At 60.7% G+C, this 25,418-nt stretch overlaps 5 protein-coding genes across 9 annotated transcripts; 2 read left to right on the top strand and 3 right to left on the bottom strand.

Moving 5' to 3' along the window:
• Positions 1-254: 254 nt before the first annotated feature.
• PITHD1 (PITH domain containing 1) lies at positions 255-2,450 on the top strand. The gene is made up of 6 exons (XM_005494687.4): positions 255-487; positions 1,189-1,232; positions 1,357-1,434; positions 1,545-1,649; positions 1,918-2,026; positions 2,183-2,450. Exons 1-6 carry the CDS (start codon positions 305-307, stop codon positions 2,282-2,284), a joined length of 621 nt encoding a protein of 206 aa, XP_005494744.1. The 5' UTR covers positions 255-304; the 3' UTR covers positions 2,285-2,450.
• Positions 2,451-2,633: 183 nt separating this feature from the next.
• On the top strand, positions 2,634-11,040 carry LYPLA2 (lysophospholipase 2). 2 transcript variants are annotated; one of them, XM_074555717.1, is made up of 10 exons: positions 2,634-2,753; positions 5,292-5,395; positions 6,433-6,464; positions 7,091-7,156; positions 7,487-7,534; positions 7,707-7,777; positions 7,996-8,069; positions 8,175-8,276; positions 8,394-8,570; positions 9,055-11,040. In XM_074555717.1, the coding sequence occupies exons 2-10, from the start codon at positions 5,318-5,320 to the stop codon at positions 9,103-9,105; spliced, it is 699 nt and encodes a 232-aa protein (XP_074411818.1). In that variant the 5' UTR covers positions 2,634-2,753; positions 5,292-5,317; the 3' UTR covers positions 9,106-11,040. The 2 variants fall into 2 exon arrangements, with proteins under 2 accessions (XP_074411818.1, XP_074411817.1); XM_074555716.1 differs by lacking the exon at positions 2,634-2,753 and adding an exon at positions 3,019-3,124.
• On the bottom strand, positions 10,866-14,974 carry GALE (UDP-galactose-4-epimerase). The gene is made up of 11 exons (XM_074555711.1): positions 14,835-14,974; positions 13,992-14,117; positions 13,800-13,915; positions 13,305-13,418; positions 13,007-13,183; positions 12,808-12,921; positions 12,662-12,728; positions 12,504-12,589; positions 12,315-12,392; positions 12,083-12,197; positions 10,866-12,001 (listed from the first exon to the last, which is right to left on the bottom strand). Exons 2-11 carry the CDS (start codon positions 14,110-14,112, stop codon positions 11,946-11,948), a joined length of 1,044 nt encoding a protein of 347 aa, XP_074411812.1. The 5' UTR covers positions 14,113-14,117; positions 14,835-14,974; the 3' UTR covers positions 10,866-11,945.
• A 527-nt stretch (positions 14,975-15,501) lies between these two features.
• On the bottom strand, positions 15,502-19,928 carry HMGCL (3-hydroxy-3-methylglutaryl-CoA lyase). 3 transcript variants are annotated; one of them, XM_074555714.1, is made up of 9 exons: positions 19,770-19,928; positions 19,014-19,103; positions 18,704-18,811; positions 18,307-18,402; positions 17,658-17,806; positions 17,290-17,353; positions 16,618-16,806; positions 16,242-16,367; positions 15,502-15,988 (listed from the first exon to the last, which is right to left on the bottom strand). In XM_074555714.1, exons 1-9 carry the CDS (start codon positions 19,830-19,832, stop codon positions 15,887-15,889), a joined length of 987 nt encoding a protein of 328 aa, XP_074411815.1. In that variant the 5' UTR covers positions 19,833-19,928; the 3' UTR covers positions 15,502-15,886. The 3 variants fall into 3 exon arrangements, with proteins under 3 accessions (XP_074411815.1, XP_074411814.1, XP_074411813.1); XM_074555713.1 differs by having other exon boundaries at positions 19,764-19,920; XM_074555712.1 differs by lacking the exon at positions 19,770-19,928 and adding an exon at positions 19,563-19,702.
• A 716-nt stretch (positions 19,929-20,644) lies between these two features.
• On the bottom strand, positions 20,645-25,310 carry FUCA1 (alpha-L-fucosidase 1). 2 transcript variants are annotated; one of them, XM_074555708.1, is made up of 8 exons: positions 24,923-25,310; positions 24,325-24,459; positions 23,995-24,132; positions 23,270-23,375; positions 22,735-22,935; positions 22,415-22,605; positions 22,139-22,238; positions 20,645-20,889 (listed from the first exon to the last, which is right to left on the bottom strand). In XM_074555708.1, exons 1-8 carry the CDS (start codon positions 25,264-25,266, stop codon positions 20,749-20,751), a joined length of 1,356 nt encoding a protein of 451 aa, XP_074411809.1. In that variant the 5' UTR covers positions 25,267-25,310; the 3' UTR covers positions 20,645-20,748. The 2 variants fall into 2 exon arrangements, with proteins under 2 accessions (XP_074411809.1, XP_074411810.1); XM_074555709.1 differs by lacking the exon at positions 20,645-20,889 and having other exon boundaries at positions 22,144-22,281.
• Between the last annotated feature and the right edge of the window lie 108 nt (positions 25,311-25,418).

The raw sequence follows: 25,418 nt of genomic DNA on the forward strand, positions 1-25,418 counted from the left end.
GGGCGGGGCGGGACCACCGGGACCCCTCCCCGCTATCAGCGGGCGGATCACGGGCTCAGCACGTGCAGAGCCAGACCCCGCCCCATATGGGCGTAGCTACAACACAACGGACCAATCACCGGCTTGCATGGGCGTGGCTATGTACATGAGGGCGTGGCTAATTAATATATGCGATGACGTCAGAGAGATGGGCGTGCCATATGAGAAATATAGGCGTGGCTTAGGTGACAGAGAGGCGTGTCCTCCCCTCAGTGTGGGCGTGCCTGGGCGCCGCGCATGCGCGCTGGGCGGTGGCGGCGCGGCCATGGCGCACGGGCACGGGCCCGGCCGGTGCCGCTGCTGCGGGGAGGAGGCGGCGGAGCGCGGCGCGGCCTGGGGGCTCTACCTGCGCATCGACCGGCAGCGCCTGCAGTGCCTCAACGAGCGCCGCGAGGGCTCCGGAGCCACCGTGTTCCGGCCCTGGGAGGAGCGCGGGGACCGCTCGCAGGTGGGACGGGGAGCAGGGAGCGGGGCGGGCACCGGGGCACCGAGGGGATCCTGCCCTCGGCTCGGCCCCAGGGAGGCTCCGCTGAGCGCGGTGTCCGGGCCTGGGCCGCTCAGGGCGGGAGGAGCTGCTAGAGGGGGTCACAAAGATGGTTTGGGGTCTGGAGCGTCTCCCTGATGAGGGAGCGGGGCCTGATCAGGCTGGCGGAGGGGAGGCTGAGAAGGGATCTCATAAACCCATAAAATATCCCTAAGGGGTGTCAGGGGAGATCCCATAAATCCATAAAATATCCCCAAGGGTGTCAGAGGGAATCCCATAACCCATAAAATATCCCCAAGGGTGTCAGAGGACAGTGCCAGGCTCTGTTCAGTGACAGGATGAGGAGCAATGGCCATAAAATAAACCACAACGAGTTCCACCTCAACGTGAGGAAGAACTTCTTGCCATGAGGGTGGCAGAGCCCTGAAACAGCTGCCCAAGGAGTCTCCCTCTGTGGGGACATCCCAAACCCACCTGGACGTGTCCCTGTGCCACCTGCTGACCCTGCCTGGGCAGGGGCTGGGCTGGGGCATCTCCAGAGGTCCCTTCCAATCCTAAACATTCTGGGATTCTCTGAACAAGATAATCAGGGCCCCCTAAACCCCTCTGGGGTGATCCCTCCAGCTGTCCCCAGCACCCCCTGACCTGCTCTTCTCTGTCCCCAGTTTGTGGAAAGCGATGATGATGAGGAGCTGCTCTTCAACATCCCGTGAGTTCCATCCCCTGGCACTGCCCTGGCTGCTGCCAGGACTCCTTCCCCTGCCCTGGGGCTGCCTGCAGAGCACAGGAGTGAGCTCTGTGTGTCTGAGCAGCCTGTCCGTGTGTCTGGGCAGGTTCACGGGCAGTGTGAAGTTGAAAGGAGTCATTGTGATGGGCGAGGACGATGGGACACACCCGGCTGAGATGAGGCTGTGAGTAACCCCAGCTCCCCTCCTCACAGGGGACACCAAATAAATCCATTTCTCTTAATGGATGGAATCCAATTAGCTGACCTGCTGTTAATTATTCCCTGTCCTGCCAGGTTCAGGAACATTCCTCACATGTCCTTTGATGACACAGCCAAGGAACCAGAGCAGACCTTCAGCCTGAGCCGGGATCCCCTAGGAGAGCTGGAATATCCCACCAAGTAGGAGCCATTCCCTGGGGGCTGCTGCTGCCTGCCACAGGAGCCCTGCACACACCTGGGGCAGGGGCAGCACAGGGCAGAGCCCCCCAGCTGCCCTCAGGAGGATTTATCCCCCCAGCTCTGTCCTGCCCTCTGAAACTTCCATCCCAGAGCCTGGGGCAAGAATTCCTGGGGTGCAGGATCACCCTGGTGTGAGGGAACCCCCCTTGCTGGGCTCAGGGGAGGTGCAGGAGCAGCAGCTCTGGTCTCAGGGTGTGTTTTCCTGCAGAATCGCCCGTTTCTCCAACGTTTACCACCTCTCCATGCACTTCCCAAAGAACTTCGGAGCTGAGACAACCAAGATTTTTTATATCGGCCTGAAGGGGGAGTGGACGGAGGTGAGTGAGAGCAGAGAGAGCCCAGAGTGTGGGAGGGGCTGGGATCGTGCTTTTCCCTTGTGGGATCTGTGGGATCCTGCCGTTCCCCCGTGGAATTCTGCTTTTCCCCATGGAATTCTGCTTTTCCCGGATTTTAAGCGTCCCGTCTCCACCCAGGCTCATCGCCACGAAGTCACCATCTGCAACTACGAAGCCTCGGCGAACCCGGCCGACCACAAGCTGGAACAGATCACCCCCCAGACTCACTTCATCTCCTAACGGGAGCCCGCCCGGGGCAGGACGGGGGCAGCTCCGCGGCTGTGGGACGGATACGGCGCGGTCGGTGCGAGGCATCCCGGGGGCGGCGGGGCCGCTCTGGAGGCTGCACCGAGCCGTGTGCGGGGCCGGGACCGGCTGTGACTGACAATAAACACGCTGCGGTGCAGAGCTGTGCGCTGTCCGTCCCGTGTGCGCGGGTGGCACCGGCGGGGAGAGCGGCGGGGGCCTCCTGTCCCCCTGACCGATCATCCGCCGGGTGCAGGGCGCTGCGGGCAGGGCGGGACCGAGCCGTGTCACCGATAATCCCCGAGGGCCCGGCCGCCGTTCCGAACGCGCTCCGGTGCCCGTTTCCATCATGGCCGCCCGGTCGCTCCCGGTGTGTGTGCGTCACTTCCGCCGCGCAGCCGGAAGTTCCTGTGGGAGCGCGTCGGGGGAGCCGCGAGGAGCGCGCGCGCCGGGCCCGGGAGAGGTGCGGGGAGTGGGGGGGGGCCGGCACGTACCACCGGGCACTGCGGGGGGGGCTGGGGGTGCGCAACCGGGCAGCGGCGCGGCGGGGGGGGATGTACCACTGCTGTGGGACGGGGGGGGGGGGACATTCCGTGAGGGCCGCGGGGATTGGGGGGGGGCGGCGGGGCCTTTAACGGGGATTAACGGCGGTGCACGGACGCGGTTCTGGCTCGGTGGGCCTCGGTGAGATAATGGGGCTGCGACTTTCTGCCCCCGGACCCTCGCAGCCTGCAGGGAGCCCCGGTTCTGGCGGAACACCGGGGATCCCGCCTCCATCGCTGCAGCCCCCGCTGGATTCCGCTCCCCGCGGGCCCGGGGAGAGGCTGAGGCACGGTAATTAACGCTAATTAACATCCGGTGGCACCGGTGGGTGCGACACGGCGGGATGGGACCCAGATTCACCTCCTGGCTCTGTGTGCCATTACACCCACACGGGCACGGCTGAGGGGATTCATCCCCATTGTGCTCCCTCCAGGAGCGGGGCAGGAGCAGCACAGGGATTGCCTGCAGGAATTTTGGGGTTCCCAGGAGGAACGTTTGGGGATCCCGGTAGGAAGTTTTTGGGGTTCCCCGGAGGAATTTTGGGATTCCCAAGAGGAATGTGTGGCGATTCCCAGCAGGAATGTTTGGGGATCCCAGTAGGAATTTTTTGGGGTTCCCAGCAGGAATGTTTCGGGATTTTCATGAGGAATGTGTGGCGATTCCCAGCAGGAATGTTTGGGGTTCTCAGGAGGAATGTTTTGGGATTTTCATGAGGAATGTGTGGCAGTTCCCGGCAGGAATTTTTTGTTCCTAGGAGGAATTCCAGCAGGAATGTTTGGGGCAGCTCTGAGCATCCCTTGTTTCCCTGGAGCCCACCAAGCAGTGTGTCCCATCCCTGCCAGGGGACAGTGCTGTTATGCCTGTCTGTCCCTCGTCTCCCTGGCAGGTTTTTGGCAGCTGTGGTTTCTCTCCTGGCCGGGTTTTTGGCAGCTGTGGTTTCTTTCCTGGCCGGTTGTTTTGCCCCTGGAGTGCACGTGGGCCGTGGGGCTGTGTCAGATCCGGGGAGCTGCTCTGTTCCCGGTGGTTTTGTTTTTATTTGAGTGGGGAAGCCGCTGACGAGCAGTGGGTGGAACGAGTCGGGCAGGTCCTGGCCGGGCTGGCAGACACAGCAGGCTGTTTCTCCTGGGTAAGGCTGGCTGCTGGCACTTTGGGGAAGCTTTGGGGTGATTTGGGATGGTGGGGCAGAGTGTGATGAAGAAAGGATGGGAACAGGACCTCGGGAGAGGTTGGAGCTGTGCCAGGGCAGGTTTAGGTTGGATTTCAGGGAAAGGTTTTCCCTCAGAGGGTGCCAGAGCTCCAGGAGTGTTTGGGCACCACCCCAGGGATGCTCAGGGTGGGTTTTGGGGGGGTCTGTGGAGGGTTTGGTGTTGGATGGATGATCCTTCATCCCTTCCAGCTCAGGATGTTCTGTGATGGTGCTCTGGAGGGTGATCCTGTTCCTGGGGGATAAAGGCAGTGCCCTAAACAAGCTCTGATCTAATTAGTGCTGGTGGTCAGTGGGGTCAGGGCACTGTGGCAGCTGTGATTTGTGATGTGTTGGAGCAAACACCGTGGGCTGTTGTGGCTGAGGGCTGGGTGCTCTGTGGGATGTGGCAGTGACAGGACAGCAGTGCTGACCCTGCCTGCTGCCATGGGCAGCCACAAGGCTGTCTCCCGTCACTGGGGGGGCTCAGAGCAACTCCCAGGGCTCTGGTTCATCCTGAACACCCCCATAAAGCAGGGCTGGACCTTTATGGGTGCAGCAGAGCCTGTTCTGTGTGCCGAGGGTTTCCTGCTTCCCGCTGGGAGCAGATGTGGGTCAGGCTCCTGCCCAGCTCAGGGAAGGGCTGTGGGGATGCAGGGATGCTGAGGCTGGGCTGCCTGACCTGCCCAGCTCAGGGAAGGGCTGTGGGGATGCAGGGATGCTGAGGCTGGGCTGCCTGACCTGCACAGCTCAGGGAAGGGCTGTGGGGATGCTGAGGCTGGGCTGTCTGACCTGCACAGCTCAGGGAAGGATGCAGGGATGCTGAGGCTGGGCTGTCTGACCTGCACAGCTCAGGGAAGGGCTGTGGGGATGCTGAGGCTGGGCTGTCTGACCTGCACAGCTCAGGGAAGGATGCAGGGATGCTGAGGCTGGGCTGTCTGACCTGCAGAGATCAGGGAAGGGCTGTGGGGATGAAGGGATGCTGAGGCTGGGCTTGTTTTGACCACCCTCTGCCCACACTGGTGCAGCCACAGGAACGACTTTGGCTCTGAGCTGTAATTTCCATTTCCAGGCTAATTTTAACACTTCCAGCACCCCACGCGTGGAGCCTTGGCTGCTCCTGACTCTCCAGCACTGCCAGGCCACACCGTGGGGTGTTCCACCAGCAAACTGCTCGTTATTTCCCCTAAACAGCTGCTCCTGTGGGTGCAGCAGCTGCCAAAGGGGGTGGGAGCTTTGTTTGTTTTCCTGCCTCACCCCAGGCTGTGCCCGCAGGTGCCAGTGCTCACCCCTCTCGGTGTATGTGTGGTAACAACATGTCTGTCCCCCTCCTCGCCGACGCTGTCACCGTGTCAGGGGCAGAGCGGGAGACCGCCGCGGTAAGGGCTGCCTTCCCTTCCCTTCCCTTCCCTTCCCTTCCCTTCCCTTCCCTTCCCTTCCCTTCCCTTCCCTTCCCTTCCCTTCCCTTCCCTTCCCTTCCCTTCCCTTCCCTTCCCTTCCCTTCCCTTCCCTTCCCTTCCCTTCCCTTCCCTTCCCTTCCCTTCCCTTCCCTTCCCTTCCCTTCCCTTCCCTTCCCTTCCCTTCCCTTCCCTTCCCTTCCCTTCCCTTCCCTTCCCTTCCCTTCCCTTCCCTTCCCTTCCCTTCCCTTCCCTTCCCTTCCCTTCCCTTCCCTTCCCTTCCCTTCCCTTCCCTTCCCTTCCCTTCCCTTCCCTTCCCTTCCCTTCCCTTCCCTTCCCTTCCCTTCCCTTCCCTTCCCTTCCCTTCCCTTCCCTTCCCTTCCCTTCCCTTCCCTTCCCTTCCCTTCCCTTCCCTTCCCTTCCTGCTGTCTGCTCCAGGGTGGGAGCTCAGCTTGTCAAGGCACTGGGGTTTAAGCAAGGAACCCCCCCACTCTGTCCTTCCCTGGGGTTGCAGGCTGCCTCCGCTCTGCTCCCCAAGGTTTAGGGGTTGCTGGAGCCTGAGATGAAAAGCCTCTGGAGGTGGATTTGTGAGGCCTTGGTGATACAGGGAAGGAATTCCTCCCTGTGAGGGTGCCCTGAGCAGCTGTGGCTGCCCCTGGCAGTGTCCCAGGCCAGGCTGGATGGGGCTGGGAGTACCCTGGGACAGTGGAGGTGTCCCTGCCATGGCAGGGGTGGCACTGGAGGGGCTTTAAGATCCCTTCCAGCCCATTCTGGGGTTCAGGCTCTGATGCCACGCTGGTGGGATGATCTGTCACTCCCTGTCCCTGTGCTGTGCAGAGGAGTTGGCACCTGCCTGTGGCAGGATGACACCACATCCCTGACCCACCCATCCGCTGCTCCACGCTCATTTCAGCCTCTTCCAGTTGGTGACTAAGTGTCCATTTGCCACCTCCCTGCAGCCCAGCCCAGCCCTCTGTGACTCTCACACCAGCTAATTCCCTCCCTTCTGTATTTAACAGGTCATTTTCCTCCATGGCCTTGGCGACACGGGGTGAGTGTCCCTGAGCTGGCTCTGCCCAGGATGTGTGGATGCCTGAGGCAGATCCTGCCCTTTGGCTGCTGCTTTCCCTTGGGCATCTCCAGGATCTGTGTGGGGCTTTGGGCTGGGGTCTGCAGCCCTTCCTGCACCAGCCTGGCAGGGAATGGCAGGGAATTGCTGCTGCCAGAGCTGGCTGCTCTTGAATATTTATGATCCCGGCAGCCTGGCAGCCCCCCACCCCCCGCGGGTGGATTTCCTGCTGCCTTGGGGATTGCTGATAAGCACTGCTGATAAGCACTGCAGCTCTTCCAGGGCTGGCAGCTGGGCTGGGCCTGCACCAGGGCATCTCTGCTCTGCAGGGCCACCTCGGGGTCCCATGGTGGTGACAAAGGGCTCCTCCCTGTCCAGGGGATTCCCTCCTGTCTGGACATTCCCTCCTCCCCATCCAGGAGATTCCCTCCTCCCTGTCCTCCCTGCCTGCAGCTTTGGGGCTTTGTGGTCTCCCCCCAGATGGGATCAGTTCTGGGGGGGTTTCAGGGGGGGTTCAGGCTGATGGAAGCTCAAGGGACGGGTTGGGGGCAGCAGGGTTTGGGAAGTGGCTCAGACAAGCCTTGGACTCATCTCCTGTCCCTCCCCAGGCACAGCTGGGCCGATGCTCTGTCCTCCATCCGCCTCCCCTACGTGAAGTACATCTGCCCTCACGCGTGAGTGCTGCCCTGGGGGGATTCTTGGGGGGTTCTTGGGGGTCCCTGAGGCTGCCAGGGCTGCTAGGGAGGCCTGAGGCCTGCAGGGCTGCCCAGCTCTGCTGCCATGGTCAGCTCCTGCTCCATGTTCCACAGAGTGAGCAGCACCAGAGGCTCTTTTCTTTCCTGTCTTGTTTATCCCTGGTGGCTGCAGGGAGAGACAAACAAAGGCTCTGGAGCTCCCAGGGCATCCCTGCTCAGGCAGGAGGGGGCTCAGCAGGGAGGGGAGAGGTCTCAGCCTTCCTGCTCCCCTCAGACTTGAGCTCAACCACCCCAAATGTTCCTCCACAGGCCCCGGATCCCGGTGACCCTCAACATGAAGATGGTGATGCCCTCCTGGTCAGTGCTGTGGGGTACAGGGCTGGGTGGGACCTTTTTGGGGAGTGAGAGGGATGGGGGGACAAAATCCACTGCCCTGTGGGGGCCAGGGAAGGGCAGAGCCCCCCAGCTCCTGTCCCCCCACACTCGGGGTGCTGGGAGAGGCTTTGGCTGACCCTGCTGCTTCCCCCAGGTTTGACCTGATGGGATTGACTCCAGATGCACCTGAGGATGAGGCTGGGATCAAGAAAGCTGCAGAAAACAGTAAGGAGCTCTGTGAGGGGAGGTGCTGAGCTGCTGTGTGCCTCTCCCTCGCTGTGGCTGCAGCAGGAGTCTTCCTTCCACCTCTCCTTTGTTTCTGCTGGCCTGTGATCCCACAAACTTTCCCCTGGCACCTCTGGCACCTCCCTGTCCCTGAAGCATGGGATGATGCTTTCCAGCCCTTTCCCCTTCCACTCACTCATTTCTCCATCTCCTTCCAGTTAAAGCAATCATTGAGCACGAGATGAAGAACGGGATCCCCCCCAACCGCATCATCCTGGGGGGCTTCTCACAGGTGAGAGACCCCAATTCCTGCTCCACTTGTCACAGGGTGTGAGCTGGGCCCGGGGGTGTCCCTGCACCCCTGTGGGTGCCCAGTGAGTGCCTGTTCCCCCTGCAGGGCGGTGCCTTGTCGCTGTACACGGCTCTGACGTGCCAGCACCAGCTGGCCGGCATCGTGGCGCTCAGCTGCTGGCTCCCGCTGCACAAGGCCTTCCCTCAGGTACCCCTGCCCTGGGCACGCCCCTCCCTCACCAGGAGGGCTCTGCTGGCTCGTGTTGGGGACACAGAGCATGGTTGGTGTCCCCTCACCTGAGTGTCCCCTCCCTCCTTTTGGCAGGCGGCGAACAACGGCGTGAACAAGGACATTGCCATCCTGCAGTGCCACGGGGAGCTGGACCCCATGATCCCCGTGCGCTTCGGGGCCCTCACGGCCGAGAAACTCAAGTCTGTGGTCACCCCCACCAAGGTGCAGTTCAAAACCTTCCCTGGAGTGATGCACAGTTCCTGTCCTCAGGTCAGTGCTGGCCATGGAGGGAGGGGTGGTGATCAGTGATGGGCCCGTGGGAATGGCCTGGAGCTGTGCCAGGGGAGGGCTGGCATGGATTTCAGGGAAAGGTTCTTCCCCTAGAGGGTGCTGGCACTGCCCAGGCTCCCCAGGGAATGGGAGTGTTTGGGTAGCACTGCCAGGGATGCCCAGGGGGGGATTGTTGGGGGGTCTGGGCAGGGCTGGGCTGTGAATCCTTGTGGATCCCTTTCCTTTGGGATCTTTGGGACCAACCCCAGCACTGCAGGTCAGGCAGGGTGGGGAGCACATAAGATATATTTGTTCCTAACTTGCTTTGGGAGGGTACAGAGCCCTATCCTGGCCTTGGGGAGGTGCAGAGCCCCAGCCCCGTTCCCAGGGCACATCCCAGCCTTTGGGGAGCCCCGAGCCCCGTTCCCGGGGCCCAGCCCACCCTTGGGGCAGCCCCGGTGTGACGGCCGCGCGCCGCCCGCAGGAGATGATGGCGGTGAAGGAGTTCATCGAGAAGCTGCTGCCCCGGATCTGAGCCGAGCCCCTCGGGACTGTCGCAGGGGAGGGTGCCGAGGTGTCCCCGTGCCCCGCCCGCTGCCAACGGAAGCCATGGCCCCCCCAGCGCACCTCCCGCACCCCCGTGCCCGCACCCTGCCCCGCGTCCCCCGGCCGGGGGTGCCCGGCTGTCCCGCTGCTCCCGGAGCGCACACCGGAGCTGCCTGAGGTGGGCCTGGCAGCGGCCTGTTCGCTCCTGCTCTGGCTCCAGCGCTTCCCGGGGGAAGGTCACCGTCGGCCCGGCGCCCCGCGGGGCTGGCACGGCGCGGGTGAGGTTTTGGGGTTTTTGTACCAGTATTAGGGCTGCAGAGGGAGGAGCAGGGCTGGGCACCCCCGGGGCTTGGAGCTGTGCCCTGGCCTCCCTCAGGCGACTCGCGGGTTTTCAGTGAGGGCTCAGGAACCCGGGACTCCCCTGGGCGGGCTCTGCCCTGGGCTGGCACCGCCAAAGGCTGCCCGGGGCCGCGGGCAGGGGCAGCGCAGCTCCCGCACGGCCCCGCCTGTCACACACGCACACTCCCCTCAGCCATCGGGGCGGCTCTGCCCTCCTGGGATAATCACCTCCTTCCTCCTGCTCCTCCTCCTCTTGTTGCTTTTACAATCTCCATCCCAGAGGCGTCTCCTCCGCTCCCAGCCCAGCTCTGCACCCTGGGAGCCCCAAAGCTTCGTTTACACTCACGGAGCCACCGGCCCCGTTTCGATGTCTTCTCTTGCTGCTACTCGTCCTTCCCTTTGGACTGGGGCTGGCTCGGGGAGGGGGGGTCCCTGCACCCCGGCTTTGGCTCCTGGTGCAGCTGGAAGGAGCAGCTTTGCTCCCAGCCATCATCTGAGCCCGGCTGCTGCTGTGCCCCTCCCTGTGTGCCCCCGGGGCTCTCCCTGTCCCCCCGTGTACAATCACCTGTGGCTTTGTCCCCTCTGAGTGCTGGCATCGTGCTGGGGCCCCGAATGTCTCCTCTGGGGGGGCTCCTGGCTGACCCTCCCCTCCCACAGGGCCCAGGGCACGGCTGTGGAGCAGCTCTGCCCTCACCCCCTTTCCCTGGGCTGAGCCCCCCTCGGGGCTGATCACGGCTTTTAGAGCACCCCCACATTCCCCAGGCTGGCCCTGCTCCCCCTGCCCTGCCCCAGAGAGGTGAGGGCTGCCCTGGGAGGCTCAGCCCCAGCAGCTCTGCCCCAGCCCTGCCCCTCCTGCCCGGGCTGTGCAAAGCAATAACTGCCCTCTGCAGAGTGCAGCGTGGGGCCCACCCTGCCTGCCCTCTGGGCTTGGCCTTTCCATTTCTGCTCCTTTGAGGAAGTGTGAAAGCAGCAGAGCTGCTGCTGGCACCGGGGGCAGCCCAGCTCTGCCCTGCCCTGGGCTCTTTTATGCTGTGTTTTAATGCTGCTGTGCCCCTGCCCCCCAGGCCTGGCTGGGGGGGCATGAGAGGGTGGCAGGGGTGGGATGGCAGCTCCTGGGGACACCAGGGGTGGGATGGCAGTGCCCTGGGGCTGGCATGGGTGAGAGGGCAGCACCCTGGGGCTGGCATGGGTGGGATGGCAGCTCCCTGGGGGCACCAGGGGCTGGCAGGGTGGGATGGCAGGGGGCACCAAGGGCTGGAGATGGACAGACTGACCTGTGTGACTGTGAACTGGAACTGTGTGTGATGGGGGCCCGGGCCCAGCCCTGTGCAGAGCATTCCTGCTCACTCCCTGCCCGAGCAGTGCCGGGAACCCGGCAGGGAGAACGGCTTCTCTCCATTCCTCAATACAGCTTTGGGGTTTTTCTTCTGGTTTTTTTTTTCTTCTGGGTTTGTTTTTTTCTTTTTTTTTTTTTTTGGTTGCTTTTCTTCTCTCTTGTCTTCCTTGTACATGTTTGGGGTTTTTTTTGTGTGTGTGTGTGTTCCACAGAGAACCAAGGTGAAATAAATCCTCAACTTATCCCGGAGCCGAGCTGGCGTCATCCCTGGCCAGGCAGGACGGGAGATTTGGGGTGGAATCGGGTTCCATGAGGCCCCAGGGTGCCGTTTATAGGGGCAGCAGCTCTGGCTGAGGGGGAGCAGAACAAAGCTGCCACTTAGAAAGTAGGAAAGTTTATTTTAAAAACAAATCAAAAGCTCAATTCATAAGTTATTCATCCAGCCGACAGCACACGGGGCCGGCTGCGTCATCCCTGCCCTGGGAGCTGCCAGGAATAAACAGGAGCAGTGTGGGACAGGAGGGCAGGGCTGGCTCCTGGCAGCCTTTGGCAGCCTGGGGCTGTGGGGAGTGGCTGCCACAGGAGCCCAGAGCGGGCACCCAGGGTGCTGTGGGCAGCCAGGCTGGCACAGCCCTGGGCAGGGGCTTCTCCAGCTCAGCAGGAGAGGGGGAGATGAGATTTGGTCCCCAAAACCATGCTGGGGGTAAAGGGGGGGAGTGGAGGAAGCCTTGGAATGTGAGTGGTCCCTGTGGGAGGTTCCTGATGCCTTCTCTGTGCCAGGGCAGGGGCAGAGGGGCCTTGGGCTCCCCCTGAGCCAGGTGGGGCAGGAGGGAACAGTTTGGGCTCAGCAGGACTCTGCTGGCCCAGGGAGGGCCCAGGAGCTCCCAGCCCGGGCTGGCTGCAGCCCCTGGGGGTTCCCATGGGGGTTCCATGCCTGGGACTGTTCTCTGTTCGTTGTGGTTCTGCTCTGTGAGATGCAAAGACCTGGGGGATGAGGATGAGGAGGGGGGAGGCTGAGGATGCTCCAGCCTTCCTGCCCCGTGCCAGAGGCAGGAGGGGAGCTGGAAGTGCCCTCTCAGGACAGTGACAGCCCTGGGGGAAGGAGGCAGGGCTGGCTCACAGCATCCTGGGCTCAGCCAGCCCTCGGTCACAGCTCAGTTCTTGCTGAAGCCCGTAGGGTTCTGCAGCTGCCACCGCCACAGGTCCTCACCTGGAACGGGAGGAAGGAGGTGAGGGAGGGCAGGGCAGGGGGCTGGCAGTGCCCGCTGTGCCAGGGAGGGGATGCCCTTACACATCTTGTCCAGGCCAAAGGCAGCTTTCCAGCCCAGCTCCCGCTCGGCCAGCGCGGGGTCAGCGTAACAGGAGGCCACGTCCCCCTCGCGCCGGGCCGTGATCCGGTACTTGATCTGCAGGGAGAGCAGCACCGAGGGCTCGGGGGGTCCCGGGGGGCTGGGGGGGATCAGGGGCCCTGTGAGAGCAGCTGCTGCCCCCCTGTGCCCCTGAGCCTGCAGCTCTGCCCTTACCTCCCTCCCCGAGGCCTTCTCCATGGCCCGGACCATCTGCAGCACGGAGTAGCCGGTGCCTGTGCCCAGGTTGTAGATCTGGGAGGAGGATAAAGGACAGGGATCAAGGGGAGAAGGGCCAGGTGCTCCTTCAGCCCCCACTGGCACCCCCACACCCCCTCAGGGGTGGCAGCACCCCGAGGTTGGCACCTTGCAGCCACAGTTCTCCTTGAGCTTCTTCAGAGCAGCGATGTGGCCCTTGGCCAGATCCACGACGTGGATGTAATCCCTGACTCCTGTGGGGACACAGAGGGTGAGGGCAGGGCCAGGGGTTTGGGAATCCCAAACTCCCCCATCCCCTGACGCACCCGTTCCATCGTCAGTCTTGTAGTCGTTGCCAAAGACGCTCAGGAATTCCCGGCGTCCCACTGCCACCTGCACAGAGGGACAGCCCCGTGGAGCCCCAGCAGCTGTGTCCCCTCCCTGGGACCCCCGGGGGCTCTGGGGGCTCTACCTGAGCCACGTAGGGCATGAGGTTGTTGGGGATGCCCTGAGGGTCCTCCCCGATCATCCCCGACTCGTGGGCGCCGATGGGGTTGAAGTAGCGCAGGAGGACGGCGTTCCAGTCCTGGGGACACACGGACAGGGCTGCCAGGTCACCCCATGGGGACACCCCCGGTGTGGGGACACGGCCCCACGGGGCAGCTCCTCACCTTCTCTGCTCTGCAGAGATCCCGGATCATCTCCTCGATGAAGAACTTGGATTTGCCGTAGGGGTTGGTGCAGCCCCCGACCGGGTGATTCTCATCCAGGGGGAGGTACTTGGGGTCCCCGTAGACGGTGGCAGAGCTGCTGAACACGATGTTCCTCACGCCGTGGGCCTTCATGGTCTGTCAGGGGCAATGGGCAGCATTGATCCAGCCCTGTGCCCTGTGCCAGCCCTCCGGGGGCGTGGGCAGGGCCTGGGCAGGGCAGGGGGAACAGCCCGGGATCACCCCCGGCCCCTCTCACCTCCAGCAGCCCGATGGTCCCGGTGAGGTTCACTCTGTAATACTCCAGAGGCTTCTGCACCGACTCCCCCACGGCCTTGAGCCCCGCAAAGTGCATCACGGCCGAGAAGCGGTGCTGCAGGGGAACCGGCTGGCATCAGGGGCACGGCAGCGGGAACGGGCTGGGATCAGGGGCAGGACAGCGGGAACGGGCTGGGATCAGGGGCAGGACAGCGGGAACGGGCTGGGTTCAGGGGCAGGACAGCGGGAACGGGCTGGGTTCAGGGGCAGGACAGCGGGAACGGGCTGGGATCAGGGGCACGGCAGCGGGAACGGGCTGGCATCAGGGGCAGGACAGCGGGAACGGGCTGGGATCCCCCAGGATCCCCCGGATCCCCGCCCGGCCGGCCCGGGGCGCTCCCACAGGAGCGAGCACCGCGTTCCCTCCCTCTCCCGTGGCTCCCACCCCTGCCAGGGTTCCCGGAGCCGCCCCGGGCCCTGCAGCTCCCGCTCGCACCTTCCTGAAGAGCTCCTGCAGCGCCGCCCGGTCCGTGATGTCGAGCTCCTGGAAGAGCACGGGCCGGTGCGCGATCTCCTGCACCCGCCGGAGGCTCTCGGGGAGCTCCTCGGAGCCTGGGGATGACGGAGGGGATTGAGGGGCTGGAGCCGGGCCCAGGCCGGGCACGGGGCCGGGCCGGGGCTGCCGTACCTCGGATGGCGTTGTGGAAGTTGTCGATGACCACGGGCTCGTAGCCCGCCTGCAGCAGCTCCAGCACGCAGTGGCTGCCGATGTAGCCGGCGCCGCCCGTCACCAGGATGGTTTCGGCCATGGCTCCTGCGGGGAAAGCGCAGAGCCGGGGTGGGCACGGCACGGCCCGGTACAGGTACGGTACGGCCCGGTACAGGTACGGCACGGCCAGGTCGGTGCTGCCCGAGGGACGGGCAGGGCGGGGCCGGTCACACCTCCCGGACACGGAGGTGGCACCTCCCGGAGACGAGCCCGGGTTGTTCCTGTTACACCCTGGGCTCACCTGTCCCCCTCAGGGCAGCAGTTCTCGCTGTTAATTAACTCATTAACTCATTAATCAATGAATGAATTGGGGTGGTCTCCGCGGGTACCAGCTCTGCCCTTCAGCCGCTCCCTGTTTCCCAGCCCCGCAGGGAGGGCTCGGGGACAGCCGGGGATACGTGTGGGACCCCGGCCCGGGGAGGGGCGGGAGCCCCGGGAGGACCCGGACCGGGACCGGGACATTGCCCTCCGGAGCTGCGGCCCCAAGCGGAGCCCCCCAAACTCCCGGGCTGGGGAAACAGCACCGGGCCCGGTGAAAGACAAAATATCGTGGATTTCATCCGGGAGCGGGGACAGCCCGGGAGGAGCGGAGGGTCTCGGTGCTGAGGGGCAGAGCCGGGGACCTGAATCGCTCCAGAGCGCGGGGGTGCCCCAAGCCGCGGGGGTTTGGGCTGTCCCTACCAAAGGCAGCAGGGCAGGGCAGCACACCCGTTCCCCTGCCCGTTCCTGCCGATCCCCCCGGTTCCCCCCCCGGTCTCTCACCCGCCGCTGCCGCCGCTCCCGCTCAGCCCCGTGAGGGGCGCGGCCCCTTTAAGGCCGGGCCTTGGCCCCGCCCCTTGGCGCCACGCGCGCGGTTCCTCCATGGAAACGTGTCAGGGCTACGGGGCGGCTGCGGGGACAAAACTCAGCGGGGGACGGCGGCCATTGGTGCGCGCGTGAAGGGGCGGGGCCACCGCAGGGAGCTCAGTGCCGCAGCGCCCCTGGCGGCCGGAGGAGGCCAGTGCTCCAAAATCCCAAATTATTGCCCCAAAACCCCAAATTATTGCCCCAAAAGCCCGAATTATTGCCCCATTCCGCCCCATTTCTACAGCGTTCATTACCAAGGGTTTGGTAACTGTTACAGTTTATTGCAGTCATGTGGAGAGGAGGCACACGCAGCCTCACACCTGTCCTGGCCCTCAAAGGACAAAGTTCCTGTGCTTCTCTCCAGTCTCACAAATAAACTGCTCCATAAATTACTTTAAAAAGAGCTGAGGGTGGTGCCCAAGGTCCTGAGCACTGAGGAGTTTCACTCTCTGCTCTCAGGGTGGAAGGAATTCCTCACCCCCAGCCCACAATGGTGCAATTTCCACATCCAAGAGGCACCTGGAGCCAAACCAGCAGCCAAAGCTCCTTTGTTGGTTCAGGTGAATCAAATTTTCACAGTTCAGATTATTAAATAATGTGTTTATTACTCCTGGTGTGTGAGGGTATCTTACAACAGATACACAGAGCAGCAGCACACACAGCCCTGAAGGCTGAGGGGAGAGAGGGGAGAAGGGGCAGCCTGAGCTGGAGCTGAGCTCCAACTGCAAAGTCTGTGCTCAGGGCTCTCCTCTGCCCCTCCACGTCCTCCCCTCTCCAAGGCACATGGGGACAGCCTCAAGGTCCAACAGAGCACAATCTAACAGGAGATTCTCTCACTTCTTCCTAATGCTGGTGGATTTTGAGCTTCCTCTCAAATGCTGAGGCAGGAAGGAGCTCAGGAGGTCAGACAGGAAGCCCAGCCAGGGCTGGATCCTCAGTTTCTTGATCCAAGGAGAATTCCCACTCTGTCACAGTCTGCAGGAGGCCTGAGACACCTTGGAGTTGGTTTTTCTGTTCAGGGCATTGCAGATGAAGGTGCCTGTGTCCATGAGCTTCTGCAGATCCACTCCCTGCATGGCAAAGGCCCAGGACACGCCTTGAGGGACATCTCCCACCACCCCAGGCTGGCTCATACCCCGTCCAGCCTGGCCCTGGGCACTCCAGGGGCAGCCACAGCTGCTCTGGGCACCTGTGCCAGGCCTGCCCTCCCTCCCAGGGATGTTTTCCCTGCTATCCCATCTCACACTCCCCCTGTCCTGTCCCCACCATGCCCAGGCTCCTGCCCTGTGCTGTGCCCTGAGCAGAGCCTGAGGTGGCACTCACCGTGTGGATGCCCAGCCCGTTGAGCATGTACACCAGATCCTCTGTGGCCACGTTCCCAGAGGCTCCCTGGGCATAGGGACACCCCCCAAGGCCGGCCACGGACGCATCCACCACGCTCACCCCCATCTGCAAACAGAGCCTGGGTTGGGGCTGCTCTGGCAGCACAAATCTGCAATTCCCAGCAAGCCCAAACTCCCCAAGGGCAGCTGCTCCATTTGTGGGGCTGCCCCATCCCTGGCAGTGCCCCAGGCCAGGCTGGGTGGGCTTGGAGCAGCCTGGGACAGTGGCAGATGGGCAGGGGGTGGGACAAGATGGGCTCTAAGGTCCTTTAAGGAATTCCCTGGCAGGAATTTGTGGTGCAGAGCAGGGATCCTACCTGCAGGGCCACCAGGATGTTGGCCAGGGCCTGGCCATAGGTGTCATGGCAGTGAACAGCCAGGGCCCCCACGGGCACCTCCTTCATCACTGCTGCCAGCATCTCCCTCATGGAGCCCGGGGTGCCCACGCCGATGGTGTCCCCCAGGGAGATCTCATAGCACCCCATGGAGTACATCTTCTTGGAGACCTGGGCAGGGCCAGCAGGGCATCAGAGGGCATCCTGCCTCCCCAGAGCTCATTCCTGCTGCACCACAATCCACTAGACACCCCTCCTCCCCTCCCAGAGCTCATTCCTGCTGTACAATAAATCCCTGGACACTCCTCCTTCCCTGTCAGAGCACATTCCTGCTGCACCACAATCCACTAGACACCCCTCCTCCCCTCCCAGAGCTGATTCCTGCTGTACAATAATTCCCTGGACACTCCTCCTTCCCTGCCAGAGCTGATCCCTGCTGCACCATCATCCCCTGGCCACTCCTCTCTGAGATTAAAAACCCAAACCCTCCTCAGTTCCCCATTTCAGCCTCTGAGGACCTGGATATTCCCTTAAATATCGCCCTTTTATCCTGGATATCCCCAGTGCCCATCTCACATCCATCAAAATCAACCAGAGCCCTCTCAGGAGTCCTGGCTGTGGGACTCTTATGAGTGACTCATATGAGTGACTCACCTCTGCAACTTTAGCTGCAGAAATCTTCCCTTCGTAGGGACATCCAAGCACACAGGAAACGTATCTGTGGTTAAAAAATAACAAACAAACTTTTAGCTGGAAAAGGGCAATGGGATTCCACTGACAAACCAGTCAGGACTTGTGCACTTTCCATGTCTGCAAGATGGGAGAATCAATTTTATATTCCAAAAGTTCAGTGGCCAAATGTTACAGGATTTCACCAGTTTTTTCTTCCATGGGTGTAAAATTTGCCAAGATGAGCCCAGAGGGCTGATGGCGGATGTGATGTGTGCACTTCCATGTGGGATGTTGGCCAAGAAAATCTGACCCCAAGTGAATGTGGGTGAGCTCCAGCAGGAAGGCCTTACCCCCTGACAGGAATGCTGGCTTCCTTGGCTGCCCTCATCACCTCCTCAAACCTCTCCAGGCTCTCCTCGATGGAGCAGTTGATGTTTTTCTGGGTGAAGAGCTCGGATGCTGCCCCAAAGATCGACACCTCTTTGGCCCCTGCTGCCACCTGCAAACAGAAAATCCCAAACTGGAACCACAGCACCACTGAGGCTGGAAAGAGCCCTGAGATCAGCACTGATTAAATCAAAGCCAGGGGATTGTTCTTGTGAGGGAAATGACAAACAGAGCCACAACTTCATGATTCCATGGCCAAGAGTTAATCCAAGGGTTTCAGAGGCATCTCTTGGTAGGGATGTCTCAAACCAGCCCATAAACACCTCCCTTTACAGAGGCTCCTCTGTTCCCAAATAAATCTGCTTTGCTTATTTAGAGCTGAACATCTTGGGGCTCTTCTCCTCCTCAGTGTCTCTGTGATCTGCAATCCCTGACTGCAGCTCTCTCTCATTTCACAAAAGCATTTTCCCCAAACATCCCAATCCTTCCCTCAGCTCACTCTGCAGCAAAAGCACCAGGACACAGCTGAGCTGGGAAAGGGTGAAGGCAGAGGGGCAGAGAGCAGGGGCAGTGCAGAGCCCAGGGGGATATAGGGGTGCCCCCAGCCCTCACCGCTGCCTGGAAGCCCCTGAGGTTTGGGGTGAGCACAGGGTAACTGATCCCAGGCGATTTCTTGATGCCCTGCAGCACCTCGGTGTGATCAGCCATCTGCAAAGCAAAGAAATGTCTGTGAGGGTTCTGCACTTCTGCCAGAAAATCATCACTAAAACTCCTTTTTGTAAAGGGAACAGGGATCAGAGCCTCTGAAAGCAAACAGAGCTGCAGCCTGTGAGGGGTCAGGGGTCATCCAGCCAGGCACAAACAGAGTTTATGTGTGACCTGTGTGTCCCTCTGCCCTGTCCAGGGTCCAAAGGGAAGCTCTGGGATGTTTTAACTCCTCCTGTCCAGTAACAGGAGTTGGGAGCCAGCAGAACCACTGGATTGCTGCACTTTCAGAGTGAACACTGACCTGAGGGACCCACTTGGGGGACACGAAGCTGGTGGCCTCTATGACCTGCAGCCCTGTCTCTGACAGCATGTTGATTAAATTGATCTTCACTGGGGTGGGCACAAGATTCTAAAAAGAGCAAGAAAAGAAAAATTACTTAAAGTTATTATTATTCACACAATAAACTCTTCCACCGCTGAAATAAAAAGCAGCGAATTTTCAACATAAAAAAGCAGTATTTAAAGAAAAATACTGCCCATTGGGAGGCACAGGGGGGCGTTTGGGGGATTGGGCTGTAAAACCCCCGGGAGGAGCCGGGAGCCGCCGTTACCTTCTCGTTCTGGAGCCCATCGCGGGGTCCCACCTCCACCACCTTCACTCGCTTCGGGTACGGCCCGCCCGCCGCCGCACCGGAGCTCACCTGGCACGGAGGACACGGTCAGCCGGGCCCCGGTACCGATCCCCCCACGCTGGCCCCGTCTGGGTCTGTCCCGGTGCCCTCCGTCCCTTTTCCCGCAGTTCTGATCCCCTCAGACCCTCTGCCCCCGGTTCCGATGCCCCCGCTCCCTCTGTCCCGATTCCGATCCCCTGGTCCCTTTTCTCCTCCGGTCCCTCTGTCCCGGTCCCTCTGTCCCGTTCCCGGTGCCCTCCGTCCCTTTTCCCGCAGTACCGATCCCCTCAGTCCCTCAGTCCCGGTTCCGATCCCCCGGTCTCTCTGTCCTGGTTCCGATCACCCCGCTCCCTCTGTCCCAGTCCCTTTTCCCCCGTTCCCGGTGCCCCGGTTCCGATCCCCTGGTCCCTTTTCTCTCCCGATCCCCCTGTCCCCGTTCCCGGTGCCCCCGATCCCCCTGTCCCGTTCCCGGTGTCCCCGCTCCCTCACGGGCCGCAGCGATCCCGCCCAGCGGGGCAGGAGCCGCCGCGCCGCCATGTCCGCCGCGCTCACGTGACCGCACACACCCCCGACACGTGACATTATTGGGGGCGCGGCACCGGGGGCGTGGCCGCGCGGTCACGTGAGCACAGCCCCACGTGGCACCGTCCCCGTCCCCTCGGTCCCCGCTCCCGCCCGCAGCCCCGGTACCGGTACCTGTCCCTGTCCCTGTCCCCAGGCGCCGTCCCGCGGCGCGCAGCCCGTGTCACAGCGCGGCATCTTCCCCTGCGCCTCTGCCCCGCCGCCGCGCCCGCCGCGCCCTTATAGCGGGGCTTTGCCGGTGCCCGGTGCGCCGAGTAAACACCGAGCTGTTTGTTTGGGGCGGGCCCCGCTCCGCGCCAGGGGTCACCGGCACCGCTGATGGGGCAGTGAGGCAGAGGCCATCGCTCCGTTGTCCCCGTTTGTCCCATTTTTTTGTTTGTAACGGCGTCACGGGCGGCGCTCCCGTGAGCGGGTCCTGGCACTCGGTGCCGGTGGATGTTTGTTTGTCCCTTGGGTAACGGCGCCCACGGCACCGGCTCCGCACGTGGCCGTGCCCCGGGCTCTGGCTGAGCTCAGCTCGCAGTGTCCTGGCAGGTTTAGCTGGGGCAGGAACAAAACAGCGTAAATGTACCGCTGTGGGCTCTGCAGTGCTTGGGCTGCCTGCACCCTGTGGTGCCTTCACAAGCACCGCTGCTCTCGGTCATCACTCACACCCACACTGTGAATCCTTTTTGGGAAGTTCAGCAGCCACGCAGGAGCCCTGCTCTCACTGGAACCCAAAGTTCACAAGTTCAGGAGTGCAATTCACAACGGTGGAGTCTCTTCAATTCTCTAAGAGCAAAATCTTTTGTTGTAGCTGTCTCCAGCAGAATTTCAATAAAAGTTTGTGGATGGATTTGTGTATTTTTTATAGATGATCTCTTCCAGCAAGGTTTTTCCATGATTTATTTTCCATGATTTTCCATGATTTATTCATCATGGAAGCAGCTGATCAGAGCTGTTCCAACCAACACTGAAGTGACACAATGCAACAGAGACTGGAGGAGAGATTCTCTCAAGTGAAAAGTAATGTATTCAATGTGAAACATAAAATTCCTCTTGGCTTCAATCAAAAAGAAAGGCACTGGGAGATGCTGTGATCCCCCCACAGGCATCACTTCACCCCCTCAAGCTTCACCACCCAGCCAGACTGGGGAGGGAGGGGAGATGGGAGCAGGTAGGGCAGGGTTATGAGCATCCCTGCCCCTGGCTGGAGCTGCCACTCCAGAGTGCCAGCAAAGCCCAGCAGTGTCACCTGCAGAGGAAGGAGGGAAGGGGACACTCAGCTGGGGCTCAGCAGCTTCATTTGCACAGCCCAGAGCCCCTGCAGGTCCCCAGGAATGGCTCAGGTGGCACAGGGGTGGCACAGGGGTGTTTGGAGGCCACAGCAGGCTGCAGTTTGTTATTTGGGGTCCCCAGCCATGGCTCAGGTGGCACAGGGGTGGCACAGGGTGTTTGGAGGCCACAGCAGGCTGCAGTTTGTTGTTTGGGGTCCCCAGCTGTGGCTCACATAGCACAGGGGTGACTCAGGGTGTTTGGAGGCCACAGCAGGCTGCAGTTTGTTGTTTGGGGTACCCAGCCATGGCTCAGGTGGCACAGGGGTGACACAGGGTGTTTGGAGGCCACAGCAGGCTGCAGTTTGTTGTTTGGGGTCCCCAGCCATGGCTCAGGGGTGGCACAGGGTGTTTGGAGGCCACAGCAGGCTGCAGTTTGTTGTTTGGGGTCCCCAGCCATGGCTCAGGGGTGGCACAGGGTGTTTGGAGGCCACAGCAGGCTGCAGTTTGTTGTTTGGGGTTTGTTTGTTGCTGATGCTTTGCCCCTGTTTGTTCAGAGCAAAGGCCACTGCCACGTGTGCGTCACGGTGACATGTGCCACCAGCAGGGCACTGCACCTGGGCTGCAGGACAGCCACTCCTGCTGCCCTCCCTGCAACACCAGGATCAACACACCCCAGGGCAGGAATCTTCCCTGGCAGCTCCTGTGCCACGTTCCATGTGAGCCAAAGCCTGGGTGCTGCAAGGAGCCCACAGCAAATACCCTCCCTGTAGCCACGAGATTTTCTGAAAAATCCTTTCCTTGGGATCTTTTTCTCCTGAGAAGCTGAGAGGCCTCAGGAACAAAATGTAAACAATGGTTATCTGCTGCTGTGGAATGCAACAGGTGCATCTGGGATTGGTCTCATGTGGTTGTTTCTAATTAATGCCCAATCACAGCCCAGCTGTCTGGACTGTCTCAGTCAGCCACAAACCTTTGTTATTCATTCTTTTTCTATTCTTAGCCAGCCTTCTGATGGAATCCTTTCTTCTATTCTTTTAGTATAGTTTTACTATAATATATATCATAAAATAATAAATCAAACCTTCTCAAACACGGAGTCAAGATTCTCTTCCCACATCCTCAGACCCCTGTGAACACCATCACACCTCCCCAGTCCCCCAGCTCCTGAACAAATCCAGGCTGGCCCTTCCCACCCCCAGATGCTCTCAGTGTGTGCTCAGCCCTTACCTGTGTGCCTGGGGATGCAATGGGTGAGGACAGGTGCAGGACATTGTCCCGAGGCCAGAGCAGGAAGATGGCAAAGACCACGGGTCCCTTGGAGGTGTACCTGGGAGAGCAGGAGTTCAGCAGGGGAAGGGCACAAACCTCACCTTTCCAGACAGAACAAGAACACAATTCTGCCCACTGTCACCACACAGGGGTCACGCACTGCCCCCAACTCCAAATTTAGGAAAAGGTAAAAAATAAAATCAGCTCAGCTGGTCTGAGCAGCAGGGCCCTCACCAGACAGTGTCTGTGGTGTTCTCCATCTGCACCCTCCAAGGCTGGGACTCATAAATCGCCTCCCCATTGGTGCCCAGCCACCTCCCAAGGGCCAGGAGTCTCTCTTGGAAGATGGGGACAATCACCCCTTCTTTTGTAGGCCCCACATTGAGGAGGTAGTTGCCACCCAAACTCACAGTCTGCACCAGCTCCTGCGGCAGATAAAGCAAGATAACATTATCTTCACCTCAGACACACAGAAACACAGAAACGGAGCAGTTTTACCCAGAAGCCCCTCCCTCCCAGCAATCCCCCCAGGCTGCTCAGGTCAGGTTTCTCACCTGGATCATGCTGGTTTCATCCATCACCTCGGGCAGGCTCATGTTGCTGCGGTAGCCCCAGGAGAGGCTGTCCAGGGAGGAGCACATCTCCCACTTGTGCTCGGGCAGCGTGCCCGGCCTGAACTTGTCAGCACAGTTGTAGAAACCCCCGTGGCGGCAGGAGCAGCCCCGACCCCAGCGGTCATTGACAACCACGGTGTCCTGAGACAAGGAAAACAGCTCAGGGCACAGATCCTTTTGTTCTTGGGCTGTCCAGCTGGCAGCCACCCCCTGAGGAAGCACCACAAACTCCCAGTGTAATGGAAACCCTCCCAAGAAGGCTGAATCCCTCCCTCTGCTCAGGCAGGAGCTGAGGCAGCAAAGCTGAGTGTCCATCAAAGGTTGGAGCTGTCCCAGCAGCACAGCCAAGGTTCTCTTTTTGTCAGAGAACAAAACACATCAAATGTGCAGGAGGTTTCTGGCTTGATCCCACACCCCACAGCCTCCTGCCCTCCCACACCCACGCAGAGCCAGGAGGGGCAGCAGGCCCTGGTACCTTGACAGGGCTGTCGTTGTAGAGCCAGGCAAGGAAAGAGGTGGAATTCCAGTAGGAATCTGGAGCTTCCCAGTCCCCATCCGACCAGATCAGGTCTGGTTTGTATCTAAGAGAGACAGAAGTTGTTTCACAAAGGCTCATCTGCTCCTGCCGCGCTCTGTTTCTTTCCCTTCCCACTGCCTGCCATCACCAGGAGGGTTTTGCTTCATTTTCTGCTTCCCACAAAGCTCTAAGGGAGGTTCTTGCAGCAGCAAAGAACCAGGTGTTGATCCACAGCTCAAGAGAGGGTGCAGTTCTTCCAAAGCACCCAGAATTTGGCACCTCAAAGTGCACATTCTTGAGTTGGCACAATGACCCACAAACCCAAGCCTTTCAGTTTTGTCAGCAAGGGGAAGCAAGACAAGGATGAAAATTCCCAGTGAAATCACTTTTCTATTCTACTAAACACTGAACAGTTTGTTCCACTTCCAGCCACCCTGCACAAAGACAGGATTAAAGGGAATTGCTTTTGCAGGAAAAGTTGTCCCTGCCTTATTCTACAGATTAGACTTTCCACAGGTTAAAACTGAGCCACTTTTCTAATTACCACAAATCATTACTGCTTAGCAAAGAGAATTTGCCTCATCAAAAATCAACATTTCTCTTCTTTGCACCCACTTTGCACCTTTCTCTACAGAACTGAAACCAGGAAATGCTGGTGACTCTGAGCTGGTTGTGGCTCTTACTTTAAGACAAGATCATAAAGTTCTGGCATCGTCTTCTTTAAAACAAAGCTCTGGGTCTTGAAGTCATTTTGTTTGTCAGCGAGGTAGAGAGGGTTAAACCACTCCATCAGGGAGTGATACAGCCCATAACGGAGGTTGCTGAAGGACAAAACACAGAGGGGAGAGTTAGGCTTCAGTGGGGATTAGAAATAAGTGGAAATTAAATTACTGGCTTTATTATTTTTCATCATTTGCAAGCACTCCATTTTTTCACAGGGTTTTCTGCTGTTTGTCAAGCAGAGCCAGGAGCATTCACTGCTCTCAGAGCAGAGCTCCCTGCCAGGGCCTCACCTCTCCCTGAGGGCCTCTCCCAGCTCTCCCACCAGGTCCCGGTGGGGCCCTGTATCCACAGAATTCCAGTTCCAGGACACTGGTGACCCCCAGTTGGTGAAGCCCTCGTGGTGCTTGGTGGTCAGGACCACGTATCTGAAAGGAGAAAAGGAATTGTTGGGATGGCAAAGGAACAATGAGATATTTCCCAACCCCACTGCAATCCCAGTCACTAAAACAGCAAGGCACTGGATAACCATAGAGTGAGGAGCACTCTGTCACTGTCCTTTGGGTTTAGAAGCAAATACTAGAATAAGAGAGGCTTTTAGCGGATTTTAATGCTGGGAAAGAATGAACAGGAAGTATTTAGGAAAGAGCAAGAGCTTTCATCTCCTCAGCACCCCTCAGGGATGCCCAGCACTGTTCAGGGACCCCCTATTCCCTCAGGGACCCCTGGCCATGGCACTCATCCCCTCAGGGATCTCCAATCCCCTCAGGGACCCTCCATCCCCTCAGGGACCCCCAGCCATGGCACTCATCCCCTCAGGGACCCTCCATCCCCTCAGGGACCCCCAGCCATGGCACTCATCCCCTCAGGGACCCCAGCTCCGGCGCTGACCTGGCCCCGGCCCGCTGGAAGAGCTGTGCCCACTGTCGGGGCTGGAAGTCGTAGGCGGTGAAATGGGGCGCGAACTCCGCGTAGGTGGTGCCGGGCGGGAAGCGGCGGCGCACGAAGCTCTCGTAGGCGGCATCGTGCTGGCCCTGCCAGTGCCACCAGAACCACTCGGAGCCCCAGGCCGGCACGGAGAACACCCCCCAGTGAACGAACACCCCCACCTTGGCCCGGTCGTACCAGGCGGGCAGCGGCCGCGCGTCCAGGCTGGCCCAGTCCGGGCGGTAGCGGGGCGCGGCCAGACCCGGGCCCAGCGCGGCCGCCACACCGAGCAGGGCCAGCGCCGCCATGGCCGGCACCCCGTGACGTCACCCACGCCGCGGGTCCCGGGGCCGCGGGTTCGAGACTGGGGCCCGACAGCTGCCCGCGGGCACGGCGGGGAATGAACCGGGGAGGGATGGGGGACATCGGGGATGGCCCAAATATTCAGGGAATATCCCGG

This window comes from Zonotrichia albicollis, chromosome 20 (genome assembly GCF_047830755.1).
Source record: "Zonotrichia albicollis isolate bZonAlb1 chromosome 20, bZonAlb1.hap1, whole genome shotgun sequence".
Taxonomy (NCBI): Eukaryota; Metazoa; Chordata; class Aves; order Passeriformes; family Passerellidae; genus Zonotrichia; species Zonotrichia albicollis.

Coding starts and splice junctions, on each gene's coding strand:
- PITHD1 (XM_005494687.4), top strand. CDS start 305: ATGGCGCACGGGCACGGGCCCGGCCGGTGCCGCTGCTGCGGGGAGGAG. Junction 1,233..1,356: donor GAGCTGCTCTTCAACATCCC/GTGAGTTCCATC, acceptor GTGTCTGGGCAG/GTTCACGGGCAGTGTGAAGT. Junction 2,027..2,182: donor TGAAGGGGGAGTGGACGGAG/GTGAGTGAGAGC, acceptor GTCTCCACCCAG/GCTCATCGCCACGAAGTCAC.
- LYPLA2 (XM_074555717.1), top strand. CDS start 5,318: ATGTGTGGTAACAACATGTCTGTCCCCCTCCTCGCCGACGCTGTCACC. Junction 7,157..7,486: donor AAGTACATCTGCCCTCACGC/GTGAGTGCTGCC, acceptor GTTCCTCCACAG/GCCCCGGATCCCGGTGACCC. Junction 7,535..7,706: donor AAGATGGTGATGCCCTCCTG/GTCAGTGCTGTG, acceptor TGCTTCCCCCAG/GTTTGACCTGATGGGATTGA.
- GALE (XM_074555711.1), bottom strand. CDS start 14,112: ATGGCCGAAACCATCCTGGTGACGGGCGGCGCCGGCTACATCGGCAGC. Junction 13,419..13,799: donor TGCAGGAGCTCTTCAGGAAG/GTGCGAGCGGGA, acceptor GTTCCCCTGCAG/CACCGCTTCTCGGCCGTGAT. Junction 12,393..12,503: donor AGGAGAACTGTGGCTGCAAG/GTGCCAACCTCG, acceptor TCCTCCTCCCAG/ATCTACAACCTGGGCACAGG.
- HMGCL (XM_074555712.1), bottom strand. CDS start 19,655: ATGTCACGTGTCGGGGGTGTGTGCGGTCACGTGAGCGCGGCGGACATG. Junction 18,403..18,703: donor CCCCCAAGTGGGTCCCTCAG/GTCAGTGTTCAC, acceptor TTTGCTTTGCAG/ATGGCTGATCACACCGAGGT. Junction 16,368..16,617: donor ACATCCTGGTGGCCCTGCAG/GTAGGATCCCTG, acceptor CTCTGTTTGCAG/ATGGGGGTGAGCGTGGTGGA.
- FUCA1 (XM_074555708.1), bottom strand. CDS start 25,266: ATGGCGGCGCTGGCCCTGCTCGGTGTGGCGGCCGCGCTGGGCCCGGGT. Junction 24,133..24,324: donor GGAGAGGCCCTCAGGGAGAG/GTGAGGCCCTGG, acceptor TTTGTCCTTCAG/CAACCTCCGTTATGGGCTGT. Junction 22,936..23,269: donor ACAACGACAGCCCTGTCAAG/GTACCAGGGCCT, acceptor TCCTTGTCTCAG/GACACCGTGGTTGTCAATGA.